Source organism: Hemiscyllium ocellatum, chromosome 10 (assembly GCF_020745735.1).
Source record: "Hemiscyllium ocellatum isolate sHemOce1 chromosome 10, sHemOce1.pat.X.cur, whole genome shotgun sequence".
NCBI classification, from domain to species: Eukaryota; Metazoa; Chordata; class Chondrichthyes; order Orectolobiformes; family Hemiscylliidae; genus Hemiscyllium; species Hemiscyllium ocellatum.
In genome coordinates this window covers 29,105,001-29,130,092 of record NC_083410.1, presented here as the reverse complement: position 1 = coordinate 29,130,092, position 25,092 = coordinate 29,105,001, and the positions used below count along the sequence as shown (strand labels likewise).

Genomic DNA, 25,092 nt, shown 5'->3' with positions numbered 1-25,092 from the left:
TCCTAGTTCTTATGTACTATTCTCAGATTTAAATTTGTGTTCATTCCAATATCATAGACTTTTACAGACCCGAATGAGGCCATTTGACCCATCATATCTATACCAGCTCTCTAAAGTGCCACCCGGCTAGTCTTATTGTTGAGCTCTATTTCCATCGCCCTCTAACATCTTCACTTTCAAATATATATCCATCTTTCTTTTGAAACCTCCTATGGAATCTGCCTTCACACTCTCCCAGCTAGCACCTTTCCAAATCCAAAGAACTTGAGTCATGAAGTTTCTCCTCATCTCACTCCAGTTCTCTTGCTGACAGTCTTGAAGTTGTGACCCCTAGTTACTGACATACCAAATAGTGGAAACAGAATATCTTTCTTAACCCTGGCAAAATTATTCATAATTTTAAAGACCTCAGTAAGGTCAAATTTGATTTTTTTCATTGCTACAAGGCGAATAAGCCCATTTCTCTAATCTTGGCTGAAAATGTGTTGCTGGTTAAAGCACAGCAGGTTAGGCAGCATCCAAGGAACAGGAAATTCGACGTTTCGGGCATATTGATCCCTGATGAAGGGCTTATGCCCGAAATGTCGAATTTCCTGTTCCTTGGATGCTCCCTAACCTGCTGTGCTTTAACCAGCAACACATTTTCAGCTGTGATCTCCAGCATCTGCAGACCTCATTTTTTACTCATTTCTCTAATCTTTCCTTGTTTGTAAAATCTTTATTTCTGATATCATTCCATCATCCAGAACATTTTCTGCAATATGGCTGCTGAATATATAGCCTTGCACTAAAGATTCCACATTCATTTGGAGGGAAATCATAATTTTTCAAATGTTCCTAGCTGTTAGTGAAGTATTCCATTCTTGACAAGAACGAAACTGTTCTCAGCTTTGCAGTCTCCTGTTCTCTCCCACTCCTTCCTTGCTGTCTACCTTGTACCTTCCTGCTCTCTGCCATCTCCACCTCCAGCCTTGCTTTTTATGCCCAGCTTCCATTAGCCTGCCTTCTGTCAACCCTGAAAGTTTATGAATTCCTCAGAGGGCAGACAGCTGTCTTGGCAAAAAAGCAACTCTTCACCCCATTTATCCATCCAAGCAAAAAAGGGCCGTTCCCAATCCTGGCTCCCCCTCTCAGCTTGACTCCAGTACCTGCCATTCCCTTTTGGTTTTATTTTGGCAAGATGATAAATGCCTCCTGGTTCTGGCCTTTTGCTGCTCCAGCTTGCTGCCACCTTTCTTCCCCACTTCCCTGCTTTTGATCTTCCTCAGCCCCAACTTCTGTCTTTTCCCCCCCCCACCCCCCTCGCCCCCTTACCCAATCCAACTCCTCCGGCATTTTCCATGTAAACTATAAATTAGTCAAATACATTTCTAATTGCCTTTTAAATGTTTGGGAATCCGATTCTACTACCATTTCAGGTCGTACATTCCAGATCTTAACTCTGAACAAGTTTTGTATTTCTCTGTAGCTCTTTCACAAGTTATTTTGATTTTGAATACCTCTATTGCCTTCTCTGCTTAGAATCATTGAATAGTAGAGCACAGAAAGAAGCTACTCAACCCACGCTCTGGCACTTTTGGAGAGTATTCATTTCTAATCATACAGTACTGAAGAGGCCCTTTGGCCCTTAGTCTATCCTGCCAAAAATACACCACAACTTACACTTGTCCCACTTTCTCACACTAAGTACTTTTTCTGAAAAGATTTGACATGATTTCTTTGATTTATGTACACAATACTTATATTTACAAAACCACGAATTCCAAACGCTTCCTTAAACACCTTCTCTGTTCATGATTGAATATCATGATGATGTCCAAACCATAGATAGAAAGAAATGGTTTTTTACCTCAAAAATTGTGGGACTCCTCCCAGGACAAAACAGCCCACTTGATTGGTACCACATCCACGAACATCCAATCCTTCCACCACTAATATACCATCTACCAGATGCACTGTAGAAATTTGCCAAGGCTGCTTAGACAGTATCTTCCAAACCAATAACCACAACAGTCTAGAAAATCAAGGACAGCAAATATGTAGCAATGCCACTATCTAAAAGATCCCTTCCAAGCCACTTGCTTGGAAATATATCACCATTTCTTCAATGTTGCTGAATCAAAATTCTGGAACTCCACCTCGACTGTATTACAGATGTACCTATACCAAATGGATTGCACATTTCAGGAAGGTTGCTTATTATCACTTTCTCAAGACAAAATAAGGATGGGTAATAATTGCTGATCCAACCATCATCATTCATGTCCCATGAATGAATAAAATCTATGGAACAGGTCACTGGCTGGGATGGATATCCCTGGTACTAAAGATAGACACTATAACATTTCAGAATGTTCTCCTGGACAAGCTTTGGTCACCAGAGAACATTTTCCAGGTTTCATCCTCAATAACCCCCATACTAATAGTCACAGAGCACCTATTGATATATCTTCAACCAAGCTCTTGGCCATCTCTCTGTTCCGCTCGAAATGGATCAGTGTTAAATTGTTTGAAACTGTTCCTATGAAGCATTCTGGGACATTCATTAGCATTTTAAACTTGGTATAATGTAAGTTGTTGGTATTGAGTTTTGGTCAAATGAAACCTGAATGCAATACCAGAAAGTATTGGAAGCCACGGAAATATAGCACAGTATAGGCTACTGTCTTAGTGAAAGGAAGAGCATTACGGAGAGCATTACAGAACTGAAAAGAATAATTTCTAATTAGTGGAGCTGATAACTTCAGGCCTTGCATTTACAAAGCCAAATAATGAATTCATGGAACAACAGTTGAACCTTGAGGTATCAGATTGTTTTCTTTATTATCACTGGTGCCCTCTTTGTACTGGAATGGGTGGGGCAAACCCTAAAGGTTGGCTGTTGAGTTGCTGAAGCAGGTGAGCATTGTGTTGCTAATTGGATATTTTAACTAAATATCTACTCAACAGTATGGTTGACATCTTTAATAGAAAAGCTCAAGGGAATAGGGTAGCAGTCAGAGCTGTAAATAACACTTTTATCTCTGGTATTATCTTGATTGAGTGTATTGTTCAGTTGTATATCATACAAAAGACTGCATATTTTGAACTGACCTAGTTAACAGCTTCATAGAATTTAGAAAAGCTTGACTGTTTATTTTCTGTATGACTTCAGAGTTTATTTTTGTGATGAGTGTCAAGGGACAGTTAACATAAATTGTGGGGGCTTGAGATGATTTTTTTTTTGCCTGCCTTCTTCAGTGAGATCATTCTTTGTTTATTTTCCTTTCTCCCCCACCCCCATCGTCAACTGTCCCACACTCTAATTGGTGAACAGTTGAGTTAAATTTATTTTGTTCACAATGGTGATCAGATTAGATTAAATTCGAGCACATTGGATTTAAATAGAATTCAGTTTGCTAATGGAATTATCTGTAAATACTCAACTGTGCTTTTATAAATGCAGGATGAGCAATGGACGTACGGTTAGTATTTTATGGGTTGAATAACTGAAGGACTAATTTAAAACTTGGAGTCATAGAGACGTACAGCATGGAAACAGACCCTTCGGTCCAACCCATCCATGCCGACCAAATATCCCATGCTCTCAATGGTTCTGAAACTCTCTCACTCTTGTAAATTGAGAAAAGACAATCAAGTGAAAATGATGACATATCTCACAATTTTTGTTACACTTCACAAAAAAACTGGAATTTGCATCCCAGTTTTCTTGCATGTCTCAATCTTCTGCCATGACTTGGAGGAGCTGGTGTTGGACTAGGGTGGACAAAATTAAAAATCTCACAATACCAGGTTATAGTCCAACAGGAAGAATCAGTGCTTCGAAAGCTAGTGTTTCCAAATAAACGTGTTGGACTATAACCTGGTGTTATATGATTTTCAACTAAATCTTCTGCAACATTGTAAATGGCTATTCCACAACTTAATTGTGCACCCTGTGAGAAATTAACATTTTCATTTCTAGCCGTTTGAGACTCAAAAATTGTTTCAATCAGGGTATGATTTGGACTAATTTCGCAGGTTATAGACTGCATCCACTCAAGTGCTGTTCTCACCTTCTAGTCACCACGCAGACACATTTTATGCAAGAATTTGGTACAATATATTCATCCATTGCAATATTAAAAACAAACTCCACAGATATTGCACATGGGAAGGGAAAATAAGTGACAGTAGTCCAAGATAGTGCTCACAGGCTTAGGAGATGCCATTTTGGAAACCTCAAAGTTTTGCATCTTGCAGACAGTACACACATCAACCACAATGTGCTAGTGGAGGGAATGAGTATTAAAGGCGGGGAAGGGTGAAGTCCTAATTAAGCAAGCTGTTTTATGACCTTCTTGTGACAACCTGTTCTCAGCAGCTTGCCAATCCTGTTCTTACCACTTGTCAAAGGTTTGCCCAGTAACTTGTATTGCTGTTCAATCCAAGTAGCTGAATATTGGGAAATTTGACCCATGAGAAATTTTGTCCTACGATCATGCCCAGCTGTTTCACAGAGCAACCATTTTTCAGTATTGTTTAAGATTGTCTTAAGTACTGGTCCAAGATAAAATTCGGCATTAATAATTCTGATATGCAATGAAAGAAGTGATCTAAGGTGGAATGGTGTATTTTTTTTTCTCTGACTGTCTTAATTTTTCTTTGGCAGATGTGAGGCTTAAATGGGTCCAGTTATTGGCATGTCTCCAACGAAGAAAACTGAGACCCCAGGAATAGGGGAAACTTGCAGTTTGAATTCAAGTTGCCCCATTGACAGCTTGCCAGACATGGCTGGTGCAACAAGCATGAAAGCCATTTCTGCCAACAAAGGAATAATGGATGATGAAGAGCTCACAAACCTGAACTGGCTTCATGAAAATAAAAATCTCCTAAAGAACTTCAGCCTGGGTAATGAGGTGCTTCGCAGTGTTAGTCCTACACGTGACATCACTGAAGAAGATTCTATGTCTTCACCTCTTTCAGATTCTCTGAACAATGACCAGCGTGGATTAAACTCCAAGCCTCCATATTCTTTCAGCTGCCTTATTTTTATGGCAATTGAACACTCGGCCAGAAAATGCCTTCCAGTTAAGGATATTTATAATTGGATATTGGAACGTTTCCCATATTTTACCAATGCACCTACTGGTTGGAAGAACTCTGTTAGGCACAATCTTTCCTTGAACAAATGTTTCCGGAAGGTGGAGAAAGACCATGGCAAGGTAAGCATACGTTGCTCAATGCCTCAACGTCATCCATGTCTTCTACTTAATAGCTATCAGCTAGTAGGTGTACAATACTGGAAATTGGGTGTCACACTTACTAGTAAGAGTAAGATTCAGATTTGATTCCTGGTCTGTCTGTATTTAATAAATATGAGCATTGATGGAAATTAAGCTAGAGTTCCTGCTCCCAACTAATTTAGTTTTCTAGCAGAATTTCTGGATGAAAGTGCTATGTTATGATGAGAGGCTGAGTAAGTCAGGCCTGTATTTAATATGCATGGAAACGTAGAAAATTGTGAGCAAACTGAGAGGAGAAGATACATCCACTCATGAAGGGAATTTGAAACAAGATGGGTACAGTTTCAAAATGAGATTTCTCATTTCAGGCTGGGAAGGAGGTATTCCTATTTTCAGAGGCTCATGAGTTTTTGGAATCTGTTTTCCAGAGATTTGAAGGCTGGATCTTAGAGTATATCCATAGTTGGGTTCTGCAGATTTCTGATCCACTTCGGTTAAGTATTATAATTGAAAGTAGTGTGATGGATGTTATTGAAATGGACTTTAGCAAGGGCTTTGACAAGGTCCCTCATAGTAGGCTGTTACAGGAGGTGAAGTCACTTAAGGAGTGGCTCAATCGTTAGCACTGTTGCCTTAAGTGCCAGGGACCCAGGTTTGATTCCAGCCTTGGGCGACTGTCTGTGGAGTTTGCACATTTTGCCCGTGTCTGCTTGGGTTTCCTCCAGGTGCTCCGGTTTCCTCCCATAGTCCAAAGATGTGCAGGTCAGGTGAATTGGCCATGCTGAATTGCCCATAGTGTTCAGGGATGTTTGGGTTAGGTGCATTAGTCAGGGGTACATGTAGGGTAATAGGGTAGGGGAGTGGTTCTGGCTGGGTTGCTCTTTGGCGGATCAGTGATTTGGTGATCCATGTCGACCTGGGTTGGTCACAGGACAGAGTAGCGTTAGAAAGGTGTTTTCCAACTGGAGATCTGTGATCAGGGTGTCCTGCTGGAATCAGTGGTAGGACCTCTGTTTTTTGAAATATAAGTAATTTTAGAGGAGAATGTAAGTTTGTGGATGACACAAAAGTGGGGCAGCTGACACAATGGTGAGGATGATTGCCAGAGGATACAACAGCAAATAGATAGGCCGGATACTTGGGTGGAGATATGGGAGATGGAATTTAGTCCATACAAATGTGAGGTAATGCAGAAGGGAAGTACACAGTAAATGGCAGAACCCTTAGTAGCATTAACATATAGAGAGATCTATAGCTCCACAGTTTCCTCAAAGTGGCAACACGAGTGGATAAGGAGGTCGAGAAGCTTTACGGCATGCTTACTTTCATCAGTTAGGACATAGAGTATAAAATTTGGCAAGTTGTGATTGTATGGAACTTTAAGCAAACATTCCAAATGGTTTAACTAAAATTTTGGTCACCACATCGCCAGAAAGATGTGGAGGCTTTGGAGAGGGCATAGAAAAGGTTTGCGTGTCACCATAGCCTGAGCAGACCAAAGGGCTGCTCTCTCATTAGACTGAAAAGGTTTACCAGGATGTTATCTAGTTCAGGAGCTATTAGCTGTGAGGAGAGATTGGACAAACTTAGTTTGTTTTCACTTGAATGTCAGAGACTGAGGGGGCGACCTGATAGAGGTTTACATAAGTTTGAGAGGAATGGATAGTTGGAATCTTTTCCCAGCTTAGAAATGTCAATTATTAAAGGGCATAGGTGTGAGGTAAAAGGGAAAATGTTTAAGTGAGATGTGAGATGCAAGTTTTTTTTTGAATACAGATGGTGGTAAATGCCTAGAATGCACTGCCAGAGGAGCTGGTAGAAGCAGGTACAAAAGCAATATTTAAGAGGCATCTTAACAGATACTTGATTAGGCAGGGAGGGAATAGATGTCTACAGACAACGTAGAGGCAAATGGTTTTTTGTTTAGAAAGGCATTGAGCCAGTGCAGGCTTGTCAGCCGAAGGGCCATCCCTGTGCTGAGCTGTGTTAGTTCTTTTGTTATGGAGGACGTGCAGGAAAGTGGAGTTCAGGCCACAATCTGATCATATTGATAAGCACAGTAATGTCAAAAGGCCAAATGGCCAACTCTATTTTTTCTTCTTTCATTTATCCTGAAGTGTTATCACCACCAATAAATCACCTGTGTTTCCACTTATGAAATTATGCGCAATGTTTAGCAAGGGCAATGCAAAGCTTCTGTTTCTTGTGTTTTTATGTAACTAAGTTCAGCTGTGGTTTTCTTTTGACTGAAGTTGCAAATGAAGAATAGACACTTGGGTGGGGAGGAGATACAGGAGGAGTTCTATACCAGTTGAACTATGACCTCTGAGTCACCAGGAGAGTGCTGATATGTGTAAACATTATTAGACTGAGATGTTGGTGGTTTTGATGGAGTTCAAAATCTTTGGAATGAAAGTTTTCAAATTTATTAATAAATAATGGATCTATAACAGATTTTTAAAAAATAATATAGAAACATGAGTAATCTAGAGTAGAGTACTTGTATCCACAAATCTGTCCTGTCCTTATATGGCAGCCATTTTCAACGGTTTTGGTTTCTAATGGATTAGTAATTATGGATTCACCATCTAGATTGCAGCACCGTATGACCCTCTACATTTTGTCTCACTGGTGTAAAGGTGATCACATTGTGAGCAATGAGTACTGGAGACCAGATTGAATGAAGTGCAGGTAAATCACTGTTTCACCTGGAAGGTGGCTGGAGCCTTTGATAGTGAGGAGCGAGAAGGTAAATGGGAAGGAGTTGCACCTTCTGTGATTTGCTTGGGAAGGTGTTACTAGTGGAAGAGTAATGGATCAGAAAATTCTGGAAGGAATGGTCCCTGTGAAATGCTAACAAGGTAGTGGAGGGTAATATGTGTTTGCTGGTATCCTGCTGGAAGTGACGGAAATGGTGCCCAGGTTAAGACCACTGTTTTAAGGTCACTGTTTAGTTGTAGCACTGCTAAGTCTAATTCTCTTGGCCAACAGAAGCAGATTCATAATCACTTTAGGTGTTCTCTGGATCTCTTTTTTTTCTTGTTGGGGAGGGTTAGGTTACTTCATTGTCAGTAACTTTGTTTGTTTTCAAGCTTCTTTATCTGTGATTATTCACTGTTTTATTTAAAACTTCATTTCAAGCATGACTTATAAACTTAAAAGTGTGTCAAAAAATTTTATTCTGTTTGTTGACACTTTTCCTATGTTTAGATTTTTTTTGAAGCCTGTCTGGCTTCAGAATGTAAAATTTTACTCCCACACAAAGGCAAAAATCTGTGTTTTGTAATGATCTTTTCACCTTGCTTCATGTTGTTTCTGCTAGCACAAAGTTAGAATCTGAAGTAAGAGGCACAAGTTAATTTGTCTGCAAAATTGTAATGTGCATGCATTTGCAGACATTGACAACTGTAGTATTTGAGACATGTGTATATTTTCCATGTTCTAAGATATTAAAGGTGCTATATACAGAACAACCTTGATTATATGAGTGAGAGGTGTAGGCGCAGGTTTCGCAATTCCTGCGGTGGCAGGGGAAGGTGCTGGGAGGGGAGGGTGGGTTGGTGGAGGGTCTGGACCTGACTAGGGAGTTGCAGAGGGAACTGTCTTTATGGAAAGCGGATGGGGTGATGAGGGACATATATGGGGTCCATTTGTAAATGGTGGAGGATGATGTGATGTATATGGAGGCTGGTAGGGTAGGAGGTGAGAACCAAGGTGGTGGGGTGGGGGTGGGGGGGGGGGAGGGTTCTGTCCTTGTTGTGGTTGGAGGGGTGGGTTTCAAGTGCGGAAGTGCAGGAAGTGGATGATATGTGCTGGGGGGCATAATCAACCAGGTGGGACGGGAAATTGCGGTCTTTAAAGAATGAGGCCTGCTGGTCTGTTCTGTGGTGATACGAGTCCTCCAGCAGATGAGGTGGAGGAATTGGGAATAAGGGATGGCATTTTTACAGGAGGCAGGATGGGAGGCGGTGTAGTCTAGGTAGCTGTGGGAGTCAGTGGGTTTGTAGATGTCAGTGTTGGTCACTGTTGACAGAGATGGAGAGGTCCAGGAAGGGGAGGGAGGTGTCTGAGATGGCCCAGGTGAATTTAAGGTCTGGGTGGAATGAGTTGATGTTGATAAACTGTTCAACTTCCTTGTGGGAGCACGATGCACATCAATGTAGGGGAGGAAAAGGTGGGAAATGGTGCCAGTGTAACTATGGAAGATGGGCTGTTCCACGTAGCTGACAGAGACCACAGCTATGCCTGTCTATGTGGGTGCCCATAGCAACCCCCTTTCGTCTGGAGGAAGCGGGAGGATTCAAAGGAGAAATTGAGGGTGAAGACCAGTTCAGCCAGTGGGCGGCACGGTGGCACAGGTGGGCGGCACGGTGGCACAGTGGTTAGCACTGCTGCCTCACAGCGCCTGTAGACCCGGGTTCAATTCCCGACTCAGGCGACTGACTGTGTGGAGTTTGCACATTCTCCCCGTGTCTGCGTGGGTTTCCTCCGGGTGCTCCGGTTTCCTCCCACAGTCCAAAGATGTGCGGGTCAGGTGAATTGGACAAGCTAAATTGCCCGTAGTGTTAGGTAAGGGGTAAATGTATGGGTGGGTTGCGCTTCGGCGGGTCGGTGTGGACTTGTTGGGCCGAAGGGCCTGTTTCCACACTGTAAGTCTAATCTAAATGTCAGTGGAAGGGTACTGGGAGAGGAAGAAACTGACGGCTTCAAGACCTGGTCATGGCGGATCGAGGTGTGTAGGGACCGGATGTCCATGGTGAAGATGAGGCTTTGGGGTCCAGGGAGGAGGTGGAGGGCATGGGTGGTGCCCAGAATGTATGTGGGGAGTTCCTGGGCCGGGGAGGGGGCGGGGGGAAAGATAGAACAGTATCAAGGTATGTGGAAATGAGTTCAGTTGGGCAGAAGCAGGCCGAGACGATGGGTTGGCCGGGCTAGTCAGGTTTGTGGATCTTGGGTAGGAGGTAGAACGGGGCAGTGCGGGGTTCCCAAACTGAGGTTGGAAGCTGTGGGTGGGAAGTCTGCCGAGGTGAGGAGGTTGTGTACGATCTGGGAGATGATGGTTTGGTGATAGGAGGGGAGGTCATGGTCGAGGGGACAGTAGGAGGAGGTGTCTTAGAGTTGGTGACTGGCTTCAGAGGTGTAGAGGTCGGTGCACCAAGCTACCACATACCACCCTGACCTTAAATTCACCTGGGCCATCTCGGACACTTCCCTCCCCTTCCTGGACCGCTCCATCTCCATTAACGGTGACCACTCAATATTGATATCTTCTACAAACCCACCGACTCCCACAGCTACCTAGTCTATGCTTCCTCCCACCCTGCCTCCTGTAAAATGTTATCCCTTATTCCCAATTGCTCCACCTCTGCCGCATCTGATCCTAGGAGGACCAATTCCACTACAGAACACACCATATCGCCCCCTTCTTTAAAGACCGCAATTTCCCCTCCCATATGGTTGTTGATGCCCTCCAGTGCATTTCATCCACTTCTTGCACCTCCGTCCTTGAACCCTACCCCTCTAACTGCAACATGGACAGAATCCTCCTGGTCCTCACCTTCTACCCCACCAACTTCCGTATACATTGCAGCATCCCTCACCATTTCTGCCCCCTACAAACGGTCCCCACCACCAGAGATACATTTCCCTCCCCACCCCATCTGCTTTCCATAAAGACTGTTCCCTCCACAACTCCCTCGTCAGGTCAATGCTCCCTCCACCAACCCACCCTCCCGTCCCGGCACCTTCGTCCATGCCTCCCCCCTCACCTCTGTCCAAGGCCTCAAAGAAGCCTTTCACATCCATCAAAGTTTCAACTGCACTTTTAAATGTCATTTCCTGTATCCGTTGCTCCCAATGCGGTCTCTACATTGGGGAGACAGGACGCCTACTCGCAGAGCGCTTCAGAAAATGTCTCCGGGACATCCGCACCAATCAACCCCACCGCCCCTTGGCTGAACACTTCAACTCCCCCTCCCCCTCCCACTCCGCCGAGGACATGCAGGTCCTGGGCCGCCTCCTTCGCCACCCAACACCTGGAGGAAGAACGCCTCATCTTCCATCTACGGACCCTCCAAGCCCATGGGCAGCAATGTGGACTTCACCAGTTTCCTCGTTTTCTCTCTTCCTCCCCCCGGCAAACAACCTTATCCCAGATCCAACCTTCCAACTTGGCACCGCCTTATGACCTGTCCATCTCCCTTACACCTATCCGCTCCACACTCCCCTCTGACCTAACTCCTTTACCCCCACCTCCATCCACCTATCACACTCTCAGCTACCTCTCCCCCAGGCCCACCCCTCCACTTATCTCTCCACCTCCTAGACTCCCAGCTTCATTCCTGATGAAGGGCTTTTGCCCAAAACTTCGACTCTCTTACTCCTCGGATGCTGCCTGACCTGTTGTGCTTTTCCAGCACCACACACTCTATTCTAATCAGCAGCATCTGCAGTCCTCACTTTCATCCTGTAGGGCAATTAGGCTTGAAGAGCTAAATCTCACCTTTTTGAGTTATCTTTTCAACCTGTCCGGATTCAATACTGAGGTCAGATGTTTTGGGTCATAATCTTTACTCCAGGTTTTGCTGAAGAAGCTGTTCAAAATGTACTTGTTTTTTTTTACTCCTGTTTATTTATTTTTAATCAAAGGGCATCTCCTGGTTATTTTTTTTTCCTGTTTTTTTTCTTTTTTTTCTGAAATGTGTTTTTTTTTATTAAGCCCCACACTACCGCCTAACTGCGGTAGTGCTTATTATTTTTAACCCCAGCACCCATGGTGTGTGTGTGTAGTTGTGAGACACAGTGAGAGACGCAAAGTGCACAAATCTTTATTCAATTTCCACCACCAGGAAAAGTCGGCAAAATGTACTTGTTCCTGGAATGTGGGTGTAGCTGACTGGGTCAGCATTTATTGCCCATCCTTACTGCTGATTAGAAAGTGGTAATGAGCTGCTGTCTTCAGCAACTGTTCACGTTAGTGACAATTTTGCCATTTTCTCCATTTACAGATCTCCTCTAAAGTAATTTTTTATTTCTTGTCCTGTTACCGGCTTCATCTCCTGGGATGGGGAAATTGGCACAAATCTTTAGAAATTATAGTATTGTTAATAGTGTTTCATTGTTTAATTTAGCTTTAGATGCAACTTTTTTTTTGTTTATAAATGTGAAATCTTCTAGCTTAGCTTTTGGATAATTATGGGTTGTTGGGATTTCTTACCAAAGGTTAATTGACTCAAATGGAACCGTAACATAGAATATAGTTCTATATTTGCTCGTGACCCAAAGCACCTCGTGGATGATCTGCTTTGAGTGGCTGGATTTGTTACACATCTATCCCATTTAGCATGGTGCTGGTGCTACACAATATGATGAATGGTATCTTCATTGTGAAGACATGACTTTGTGACAGAATTGTGCAGTGGTCACTCCTAACTAAATAGTGCATCAGGTATTTAGAGTCAGTATGGCAGTCTTAAGCTGAAACAGCTTTGTCAGCTAGACCAGCTAATCAGTCTTATTTTCCAGCTCTAACGCTGTAGTCCTGCAAGTTATTTCCTCCCATTTCATTTTTTAAATTGTTGATTTGAATGTTTGGTAAAGATGCAATGAAGCAGGTCTTTCCTCTCAAGTTTGTTCGCTCATGACCTATCGGAGGTCAGTCTGACGTTATGTTCTTTCAGCATCTTGTCAGCTCAGTTATTAGTAACGCTGAGCCATTCTTAGTGATTAACATTTATGCTCCCTACCCAGAAAACATTTTGTGCCCTTGCTACCGTTAGAACTTTTTCCAAATGGTGTTTAACATGGGGGAGTTCTAATTTATTGGCTGAGGGAGGGCAGTGGATGGTAATCAGCAACAGGTTTCCTTTACCTATATTTGACATGATACCATATGGCTTTGTGGTGTCTGGGTCAGTGTTGAAGGCTACCACAGCAATTCCCTGCTGACAGTATTCTACCATGCTACCACCTTTGGATCAACCTGCTACTGAGAAAGGTGATTGAGGAATCTGGATACTGGCTTAAATTCTGTGACCATTGCTAATTTGGACTTACAAACAAAAGCTGGAGAACCTCAGCAGAAATGGCAGCATCTGTGGAGAGGAAATAGAGTTAACATTTTGAGTCCAATGACCCTTCTTCAGAACAGACCCTTCTTCCAGCATCCCTAGTTCTTTGTTTTACTTTACTATATTGTTCGGCTACTCTGTGGGACGGGTTTTTTTTTCTGATTTTTGGCATCGTTTCCCTAGATGTTAATTCAGAGGACTTGGCAGAATCGAATGGGCTAGTGCTGAGATCTGGTTTTTTTCCTTCTTAGACTTTTTCATGAATTAGGTGGCTTGCTGAGCTATCTCAGTTGGCAGTCGAGCGTGGATTTCCATCCTTGTATGACATTAGAGAACTAGATGGTATTTGTCACAACAATCCAGGAATATTCTTACTGAAAATAGCCTTTCTTTTCATGATTTGTGTAATAATCTAAATTTAACTTCCCCAGCTGGCAAATATTTTCACTTGGTTACGCATCTAGCAACATAGGTCCGATGATATTCTGCCACAGCTTTTGTTTATCTTTGGCCATTGCAAGAAAGTAGCAAAATGATAAGGACCAGGTCACTTTGGGTGACATTAATGAAGATGTGAAAATACTACAACTAGGAATCTGTGTTCAGAAGCAACAATCTTGGCTGATTATTTTGCTGTAAGGTTAATTGAATCATTTCTTTATGAGCTTAGCTAACGTATATAAAAAAAATTAAACATCAAACCTGAGATTGTTTTGTTTATGTAGCCGAAAGCCACATTTGATACTTTGTTGTTCTGAGTTATAATGTTAATCAATATTTTCTGATCTACTTGTTCAGTGTGGTTATGACACCTCTGGAGCAAGAAGAACTTGAACCTGAGCCTCTTGGCTTAGAGGCAAGGGCACTACCACTACATCACAAGGGCTCCCCTTACAATTTTATATGATTTGATCTCTTTTCAGATTACATAGTTAACAAATGCAATAAAATAATTCAACCCAGTTAGTCAAGTCAACTAAAAAGACACTGCAAGCATTACTACCCACACCCAAGTGGTATCTTTGCCTCACATATGAAGATTTTGGTGTAGAGACTCCTGGTGTTTCACCATTCTGCACATCCAGATTGAAAATGCAGCATTGTCAAAAATCAACAAATTTAATTTATATTTTCTCCATATAAACTAAATAATTTCTTACTTTTTAAAAAAAAAATTCAGTGTTTGATGTTTGAATTTTAACACTATTTCTTTTTTAATACCAGCAGCATGGTGGTGGGGGGAGTCTTTATAATTGGTTAGATTTGCAAAGTAGTCAGGAAGTTGCTATGCGGGTATGGGTTTCATTTTGTGGCCTGGTTTTGAGTTGCCATGGTAATGTTTCCTTTAGCTCTATCAGTTTTTGACCTGCTGGTAATATAATACATGTCTGTGATCTGGCTTAACTGGATAAGAGTATTAATGCTTGTAAGCAAACCATGTGCTTCCTGTTTTGTCAGAATTTGTTCTTGATTGATGCCACATACAGAACAACTTCACACAAATACAGTACCAGAAGCTTATTTAAGCATGTAAGGAACATGTGAACACTACTGTTTGCGATGATTACATTTCACTTTCTCCCCTGTCAATAAAAACAAAATTCTTCTTCCAGCAACATATTTGTGTCCATTACTGTTGTATTTATCGTTGAACATGATACAATAATGGAACTGCAAGGCTAAAGACCTTGATAGTATAACTGTGTAAGAGTTTGAGTGTGTACAATCATTTGCCAATTGGTGGTTAGATTTGTGAATTTTACAATGTAACAGGTAACCATACTAGTAGAATTAAGGACTATAATACCCAAGTTAAATCCTTTCTTGGCAGTCTTTTGTTTTGTGAAATGATGGATTATACCTTAATGGTTGACACATCACAGAGTGCATTTGGAGACCTCCCCTCTGGCATCACAGTTTCTGTGATATTTGCTGCAGATGAAGACTGCTGTGAGAGTGCAGAATTCACTGGCCCCCCTGTTTTCTCTGATGCTATAACACAGATAGCAAGTCAAACAAAATCAGCCTCACTATCACTAGATTCAAAACCGAGTGAAATGAAAATGTTCAATGATCTTGCAAACTACTTAATTGTTCCTAATCAGACTTTATGAATAACAGACCTTAGACACCAAGTTTATAAACTTAAAAATAACAATTTTTTATTAATAATGTAACGTTCGCAGAACACACAGAACAAAACAATCTAATTAATATCAATGATCTAAAGCCCATTCTTTAATCATAACCTCTATCAATACAGAAATTTGAGGGCTAAATTAGAAAATAAAATATAATAACTGTAATATTCCAGTTCAATAAACAGTTACCAACAATTGGTATCAGGCGTTCATGAAATCTTTGGACATTTGGTTATTCGCAGGCAAGCAGATCTTGCTTGAATTCCAAAGACCCCAGTTAATAGGAACAGTTTTGGCAGACTACTAGTAACATTTACTTGTTTATTACAGACTAGGATTCTTTTCTCAGAACATTCAACAGTTTGATAATTGGTTTTGTTCTTTCTCCAATCAGCACTGTTCAGAAGTCTCCAAAACACACACTCTGCCTCCTGCTAAACCAGTCAAAGCCGTTTCTCTCTTGATTTGTTTTTTTTTTAGCTAACCTTCACTGTGGTTGGCTGACTAGCACCAGTCCTCCCTTGATTTGGCCAATTCAACATCCAACCAACCAACCAACTGCCAGCCCTGAGCACTGCATCAGCTTGGTACCAATTCATCTACAGTGTAATTAGTAATTAAGTTCTATTATTCTCCCAGTTCCTAACAGAAGACATCTGTGTGGTTTTTTTTAAACAACCTGCTGTTCGAAGTTCAATTCTTAACTTCAACTCCAGTTCCAAACCAAAAATTGAGAAAAATAAGTCATGTTGGTCTCTGTACTGGGTTCTCTCCTCAACCATCTGAGCTTTCTGTCTCTCCTTTTCTCTTCCAGTGCTTAAGTCAGCATCTAGAGACTTCAGCAACTCCCCCTCCACTTGTCTGTGTTAGTGCCCGTCATCTTTGTATCTTGCTTACAGATTTCTTTGTAATGAGATATTGAAGTGCAGCAGGTCATGACCCAGTGGCCAGTTCATGGTAAAGAATATTTTTGGATATGGTCAACAACCAGTTTATGAATGTAACCAAGCCAGTACATGTGACATAGTTGATGAAATTAGCAGACTCCAGGATCTGAGTTGGTTATAAAATCATGCCAAAACATGCTATAGATGTGTTTGAGACAGCTAAGCTGGAAATTGTTCAAGTTCCTCTTATCTGGCATATGTTGCATATTTCACTCTAGAAACCAGCATAGGTTTCATAAACTGTTAGTTTGGTGTTCTGCATCAGATTGCAGTTGCTTCATAAGGTGGCTCAGTGATTAGGACTGCTGCCTCACAGCACCAGGGACTCTGGTTTGATTCTTGCCTCGAGCAACTGTCCATGTGGAGTTTGCACATTCTCCCTGTGTCTGCGTGGGTTTCCTCCAAGTGCTCCGGTTTCCTCCTACAGTCCAAAGATGTGCAGGTTAGGTGAATTGGCCATGTCAAATTTCCCATAATGTTCAGGGATGTGTGGGTTAGGTGCATTAGTTAGGGGTACATGTAGGGTAATAAGTAGGGGAATGGATCTGGGTGGGTTATTCTTCGGAGGGCCTGTTTCCATTCTGTAGGGGTTCAGTGGCATTCTATGATGTTAAATCACAATAAATAAAACAATACTTGACTTGTATAAAATTTGTGCTGTCATTTGTTAATAGTTGTGCTATAGCAGGGTAATGCCAAGACAGATTAATTTGCTTATGATAAAATGGAACAGTTGCATCCTACTGGGCAAGAGTGATTGTGATTACCAGTTTAAAATTTTGAGTGTCAATACCACCAGTAACAGTTTAATTTGGCAATGTATGACAGTAGGACTCTGGTGTTTTCTTTCTGATTGATACTGACTTGTATAGAGTTTAAATGGTGCAATAGTTGCCCCTATTAAAGGTATGTTATTTGTGATAGGCTTGTTTTCTGTTACTGTGCAAAAGACTGTAGAACATAATGTTTATTTAAGCTGCAAAGTTTCTATAGTAAAGCATTTTGATGTTCCCTGTTCTCTTGTTGTTCAATGCCTCCTTCCACATTCTGGAGAATAGATATCTGTTTCCAGAAATACATCTTGGAATCAAAATCACCAGCCAAGAAAATGAGAAAACAAAACTATTCCAGCTGTGTCACAACTTACATCATCCTGGGAGTTTTCTGTATTTAGCTTTGTTTCAGAATTAATCTCTATATTAATCTTCATGGGAATCAAGATGAGAGAAATGTTAATGAAATTTATGACCAGAATATCTTTAACTGATCACATATATCCATTTATATGTACTTCTTAGAAAACAAAAATTCAAATTGACTGCAGTCTTAAACCAAAATAAGTGAGAAGTGTAGTTGTTTTATCCAAACTTCGCTTTCTGTAGTATCTCGACAGGGGTGGGAAGATGGTTGGCTTATCTCAGCCTGCCATCCCTTACAAACTGGATACTTGGGGAGGGGAGTGTTAATAGATATCTGGAGCAGCATATGGTAACTCAGTTACTTATTTGGTCTTAAAGGAAGAAATTGGGGTTTCAAATGGCACTTCCTAAAGTAAAATAGTTGGAAGTAAAAATACTAGGTTTCATCATAAGCTGGTTGACACATGCCACATCTGAAACTGATTTTTTTTTTCTTCTTCTTCTTAAATGTATTGAAACATTGTGATTTGGAAATTTATAGACTGGAAATTTGAGGAAAGATTGTGGGAGAAAGTTAATCAAGGGCAAACTTGAAGTTGGTTGTGAGCATTCTTTATTGCCCAAAACATTTTATTGCCATCCTCCATCTGGTCCACGATGACCTGCAAACCACAATCCCCACCATCAGAATCATCACCGACCCTATCTTGGTGAAGATATATTTGTGCTTATTCAGAAATTGAGCTTACGGTCAATCTTGACTCCTTCTCTGGATCTGAGAAAGTAAGCCTCCTTTTAACAAGTTCCCAATGTACAATACCACCTCTCGTTTATCAAGATGAACAAAATCCTGGAAAATATTGGACATGTTCCAAAACTTGGGAGCCTTCTCTTTTTCTTAAAAAGAAAAGGCAGACACTGACAACAAATCCATCATTGCAACTCCTAATGTCTGCAGCTGATTTGAGGTAAGGGCCAGAATCTCAAATGTAAAACTAACAGATTGGATAAACTGAGCAGGTGTGGTCCCCATACCCTACATGCTTCAGAGTCGTATAGCAGGCACTGAGCACTGGAAAAGTACCACCAGCTGTGTCTTTGTAAGATGCTCCAAAACCAATGCCAAGAAAGGTGATCAAACAGCAGCATCCTTTCCTGAGCAACATGTCCAGTATTACGGTGCTAATCATTTTGATGCAGCTTTGCTGGGTGAGTGATCTTCTTTGAGAGTGGTGTTAGGCATACAAAACAAGTATTCTACTGTCTTGGCAGGATAATCCTAGGAGGACAGTGGAAATGATTTGGGGATGTACTCTAAGCATCACTGAAGAAGCCAAACCATCCTTCCATCACCAACCCCTGGCTTGTGTCTGACTGAAATGTAGTATAGTAAGTGCATTTAGGAATGCACTGAACGCCTTGAGGGACTTAATTAGATACTTTGTAGAGGTGGAGTCAAGGCATCCGAGAAAGCACACAAAACTCCAAACGGCAAGCACTTTCTTCCAGTCACATGCAAATGATTTAAATTCTGTTCACACTCAGCCCTATCCCTATTATATTCCATATGTATTCCTAAGATATTTCCAGTAGTATGTCAAATCTCCGAAGGGCACTTCAACCCAAACCAGCCCCCTGCCCTATCCCATTAACATGGCTAAGCCCCCTTGCCTGCATATCCTTGGATGCTACAGACCGTTTAGCATGGCCAATATACATAAGCTGCACATCTTTGGACTGGGAGGAAACCAGAGCACCTGGCAGAAACCCATGCTGACACTGGGAGAATTGTCTGTGTGCAGTTTGCACTGTTACCCAAGGCTGGATTTGAACCTGGGTTCCTGGTGCTATGAGGCAGCAGTGCAAACCACAGAGCTACTATGCCCCCAGTTCACAACCTTTTTGGCAGGTGCTTGTCTGTCTCTCCCAGTCTTATTTTAAGATTAAACCCCCCCCATTTATACTATGCCTTTATTACATGATATAATCTAGCACTTCTGAGCTGCTACCAGATGGTCTATATATGACATCCATTGTGGTTTTAGTTCCTTTACGGTTCCTCAGTTCCACCCATAACGTCTGCACTGGGTGCTTTGCCCTCATTACAAACTCCCTCATCATAAGTGATTCAGTTCCTAATCAGTAATGTTACACCCCTTCTGCTGTTTTCTCTATCCCTCCTGTAAACATTATAACCTGGTAAGTTTAGCTCCCAGTCCTGATCATCCTGTGGTCATGATTCCGTAATGGCTACTATATCATAGTTTCCAATGTGAATCTGCCTGTAGCTCATTTAATTTGTTCCTTAAACTCTATGATTTGGTATAAAAAAACTCTAATTTTGGCTGTACACTCTATTCTTTCTTGTAGCATCTTTTTATTATTTCTCCCTCCTGGTTTACTCAGGGCACTATTTATAGTCTCGCCTTGTTCATCGTATTAACCTCGGCCTTCTTACATTCTGACTTGTGCTGTGGTGTCCACCCTCTGCCAGACTAGTTTAAACCTTCCTGAATGAGACTGGCCAAATTCCCCTCAAGGATATCTGTGTCCCTGCAGTTTAGTTGCAGACTGTCCTTTTTGTACAGCGTCCTACCTGCCCTGGAAGAGATTCCAATGATCCAGATTTCTGAATCACTCCCTCCAACACCAGCTCTTTAGCTACATATTAAGCTTTACAATGTACCTATTTCTGGCCTCATTAGCACATGGCAAAGATAGTATTCCCTAGATTACAACCTGAGACGTCCTGCTTTTTAACTTTCCACTTAACTCCATAAATTTCCTTTTGCAGGACCTCCTGCCACTTCCTACCTGCCCGTTCAGAGACATCATTGACCCTGGCACCAGGGAGGCAACACACCAACCTGGAGCTCACGACACAGAAATATTTATCTCTGCCGCTGACTTTAGAGGCTGTGTCTGGAGCCTGTTAATAAGATTGTTTAATTTTTGGCCAGCATTGTTGGTTTCTTAAATGTGGTAGTTCTGTTGTACATATTTCTTGCAAACCTCTATCTATATGAAAATGTCTTCTGTATTTAAAATTACTGTCATAGGCAGTTTTTATTGACAATGGTTGTCCCTCCTGTCTTATGATCATGGTGCTTTCATTCTGGGCACTTTCATCTTTGTGTGTTCATCTTTTTTTTCGCTTTCAACAAATGAATTATTGTTCTACCACCTCCAATCTGGAACACAATTGATAGTGGGATTATTTCAGACTGCATTAACTTTGGTTTGCTGAACACAATCCATTTTTATATTGGTGGAGGGGACAATGATAGTGACACAGTAAGCATGTCAGTGAACTAGTAATGCTTTGGGGATGTGGACTTAAACCTACCAAATCAGCTGGTCAAGATAGCACATGTAGTCATCTTGGTTCAAGACTGCCACCATCTATCTGTTCTCTGCTACCTCATACTCTGTGTCTCCTATTGCACCTAGCTCCTACAAGGCTCATACTCTACCACTTTCACAACTGCTTGCAATACCTTCCATCACTTGCTCTCAACCACTCCAACCAATCACATCACTCATGCTGCATGGCCATTGCACTATCTACTCTTTTGCATGGGACAAATCACCACTTTGCCCCCACCTGCACCAGTACTAACAGCTGTGCCAGCCACTTTCACCTCCCTTAATACCTTGATTTAGTTTATAACCAGAGATAATCAAATGGTGGGCTACTTGACCTTTGGCTCCTAATTGTGAAGGAGAGGGCCCTAATCCTGACTCTTTCAAGTGGCTAACTGATTACGTCTAAGTCTGTGGACTGGAATTTGAGGGTGTCCTAGAGTAACAGTGCTGGAACCTGCTGACTGTGGGCTGTTTCCCTTGCCATGATTGTTGTTGGTGCTCATGTTATGCAGTTGGAAAAATGTGGTGCTTGAGAAACACAGCAGGCCAGGCAGCATCCGAGGAGCAGGAGAATTGACGTTTCAGCCATAAGCTCCTCGGATGCTGCCTGGCCTGCTGTGTTTTTCCAGCACCATGTTTTTCAACTCTGGTCTCCAGCATCTGCAGTCCTCATTTTCTCCCAGCTCATGTTAAGCATCCTGGCTTTGAGTCAACACCAAATGGCAAAGCAAGACAGAAGTACTGTGAGCCTGGTAGCTCTGGCTGAGGGGCAAAGCACATTAAGGCAAGGTAAGGATGAGCATCCAGGTGGGCTCAAAGTGAATGAGAGCCATGAGAGTAAGCAAACAGCCATGAGATGCAGCCTGTTCTGATCTGTGAGCTGGGTGTCTGTCCCTGTAGGTATAGTATCCTTGCAGCAACATTGCAATGATAATTGCAGATGCATCAAGTGGTGTAGTTTTATAGTGCAGCTGTGTGCTAGAAGTGGATCAGAAATGTGCCATGATGATGTAGAGGGGCTTGCAAGTGGTGCCTAGATCCATGGACATGCAGTCACTGCCCATAGAGCATGTTCTGATATGCTGGTATTGGATGTCCAGAATGGAGATCCTTGGGAACAACTGGGGAGCTGGAATCACCAAGCACCCATGTTGGGGTTTATGGTTTCATTTTTTTTTCATAATGGGTAGTAGGATAAGAGAAGGAATATTAATAAGATAAAATCTGCAGTTTATTAGGCTGACAACAAAATCTCCTTTTTAATAAGTAGCTCACCACTCCTGAACAAGAATCTTGTTTTGATATCTGGAACTCTGTTAGGAAATGTAGGTTTTGCTCCTGCTCGACTTCTCATGTGATTCTCTGAGATTTCTTGCCATAGCCCATATCATTTAGATACCTATCAGATTCTGTCCAAAAAGATATTTGAAATAAATGGCTTGGGATGGGGAGTTGACAAACCAGTCATATCTGGTGAAGATAAAATCCCTGGTTTGGATATCATCTGCAAACAGTGATCTCATACTTGTATATCATTTCCTCAGGCATTATTTTCTTTTTGAATGAATAGTAATATTATCTAATAAAAAAGATGGTGCAAGTTCAGGAATCTATAGAACAGTAAGTATCATGCCTTCAATTGGCATAAAAATGGATTTTTTTTTCCTCAAAGCTGTCATATAGAAATATCTAGAAATCAAAAATGCAACATCACAGATTTCAAAAGAAGTCATGCTTGACCAACCTTATTGTACTATTTAAAGTGTAGATGAATGTGACACAACCGATGTAATAATGTTGAATTTTCAAATGTCTTTTGATAAAGTCATAGCATGTGGAGTCAGGGAACAGGTACTATAATAGATAGCAAGCTGGCTACAAAAGAGTAAACAGACAAAGGGCATTGAACAATGAAGGGAAGCATGCCAAATGCTGCCTTCACCATCCTGTCTACTGCAACCCCACTTTCAAAGAACTATGTACCTGCACCCATTAGGTTTCCCTTTTTTGGCAAAACTCCCCAGGGCCCTCCCACTAACTGTATAAGTTCTGCCGTGGTTTGCCTTACAAGAAAACAACCGTCCATTACCATTCTCCGTCTCCTACTTTCAAGCCAATTTTGTATCCAATCAGCGAGCTCTCCCTGAATCCCATGTGATCTAACCTTACTCACCAGCTTCTCTGAAAGAGGCCTTGCTTGCAAGAGATAATAAGAGTGAAGAGGTTTTGGGTTCGGAATCACTAATGTGTATACAAATAAAGCAGATAAATTATCTGAGCTTGTACAGATCTTTTGTTCAGGCATACCTGCAAGTATTGTGCATAGTTGTAATTTCCATATGATAAACTCTAAAGCAGTGGAGACAGTTCAAAAGGATAATAGCATGACTTAAGAACTTATCAAAAAATATCAAAAAAAAGCTGAAAGGTTGAGAAATGTACAATATTGAGCAGGAATTGTGCATGTATGAGAATTTCCAAACTGAATTTATGTGAAAATCCCATTCCTGCGTTTCATTAATTGGATAATTTTATTATGAATAATTACAGCAACTTTGGAGCTTATTAAATATATTTAAATGTATTAATCTTTGGAATTTGTGTGTGGTCATATTTGTTTTATAATGGTGTCTGAGGAGAGGACGAGTTTGGGTATAAACCAGCATAGATAATTAGCAAATAAATAAACAGAAATAATAAAGGAATAATGAGATACATTTTGAAGAAGAGTTACTGAGACCTGTGCTAACAGTGCATGTTCATCAGCCATAGGTCATTTATTTTTTTATTGGTCTAAATTGTCAAATATTGACTGTGTCACTTATGTAACTTTATGATATTTTTTGCGTTTTTATTTTCTCTTTAATAGACTGTTGGGAAGGGTTCACTGTGGTGTGTAGACCCACAGTACAGGCCAAACCTCATTCAAGCCCTAATGAAGACTCCATATTATTCAACAACACAAGTCTTTTACACACCGCCAGCCTCGCCTCCAAGGTAAGTGCCTAATTCCTGTCAGCTTTCTTGTAAATTCATGAATAGTCTCATACTTTTAGAGAGTAATACTTTTATTTCAGAAAGCAGTCTTCATTGTTCCCCATTCATTCTGTTGATAAAGGGACTCCCAAGTGCGTAAGCAAATTATATATGCTAAGAAGATCCTGAGTTGAATGTCTGCTGGAATGCAGATGTCTGGACTGTCCAGAAGTTGCCAGCTGTTTTGTATGGAGTTTGTATCTCTCATTTGGCTTTGTGGTTTTAAGAACATGCAAAATTGGAACAGTCACACAACCACTCATGTTTGCTCTGCTATTCAGTACAATCATAGCCAATCTTCACCCTCAACTTCACTTTTCCACCCACCTCCCATATCCTTTGATTCCATGAGTGACCAAACATGTATTTGAGCCTTTAATTATAATCAACAATGGAGTATCATAACCCATTGGGCAGGTAATTCCAAATATCCACAACCTATGGCCTGAAGATGTTTGTTGTCATCACATTCTTAAATGAACTCTCCCTTTTCCTTAGACTATGCTCCTATGTTCAAATTCCTTGGTCAGAGGAAAAAAGCTTTTTTAGAGACTAATATCTTTCAAAAAATTATTAATTATAGGCTCCTATGTTCTCTTTGCAAACTGCTTTCTGATCTTTATGTCGTTACCAAATTTAATAACCATACCTTCAGTCTTTTCATCCAAATCAATTATTTCAATTGTAAAGTGTTGAGGTTCAACCCCTATGGCACACTGCCTGTGATATCCTACTCTCCATTCCTATTAATCAGGCAATCTTCTGTGCATGCCAATATGTTGCCCCTGACACCATGAGCTTTTATTTTCTGAAATAACCTTGAATATGACATAGATTTCTAGAAGGTACAAGTACAATATATCCACTAGTTACAAAAGAGGAAGTGTTGGACATCTTAGAAAGCATAAAATTGGGTACATCTCTGGGTCCTGACAAGTCTTTTAAGGGTGTTGTGGATTGTTAGGGAAGAAATTGTGGGGTCTCTAGCAGAAATGTTTGTATCATCTATAACCACAGCTGAGGTGCCAGAGGACTGGAGGGTGGCTATAAATGTGCCTTTATTTAAGAAAGGCTGTAAGGAGAAGCCTGGGAACAATAGATCTGTGAGCCTGACATTGGTGGTGGGTAAATTGTTGGAGCTGAATCTGAGAGAGAGGAATTGTCAGCAT

At 41.3% G+C, this 25,092-nt stretch overlaps 1 protein-coding gene across 1 annotated transcript in view; it reads left to right on the top strand.

Moving 5' to 3' along the window:
• The window catches only part of foxn2a (forkhead box N2a), a 69,984-nt gene that overhangs the window by 9,221 nt on the left and 35,671 nt on the right, over positions 1–25,092 (top strand). The window contains exons 3-4 of the mRNA XM_060831366.1: positions 4,652–5,204; positions 23,757–23,884. Of these exons, the coding sequence (XP_060687349.1) occupies positions 4,665–5,204; positions 23,757–23,884 (668 nt within the window). The 5' untranslated portion in view covers positions 4,652–4,664. The remainder of the gene's footprint in view (positions 1–4,651; positions 5,205–23,756; positions 23,885–25,092) is intronic.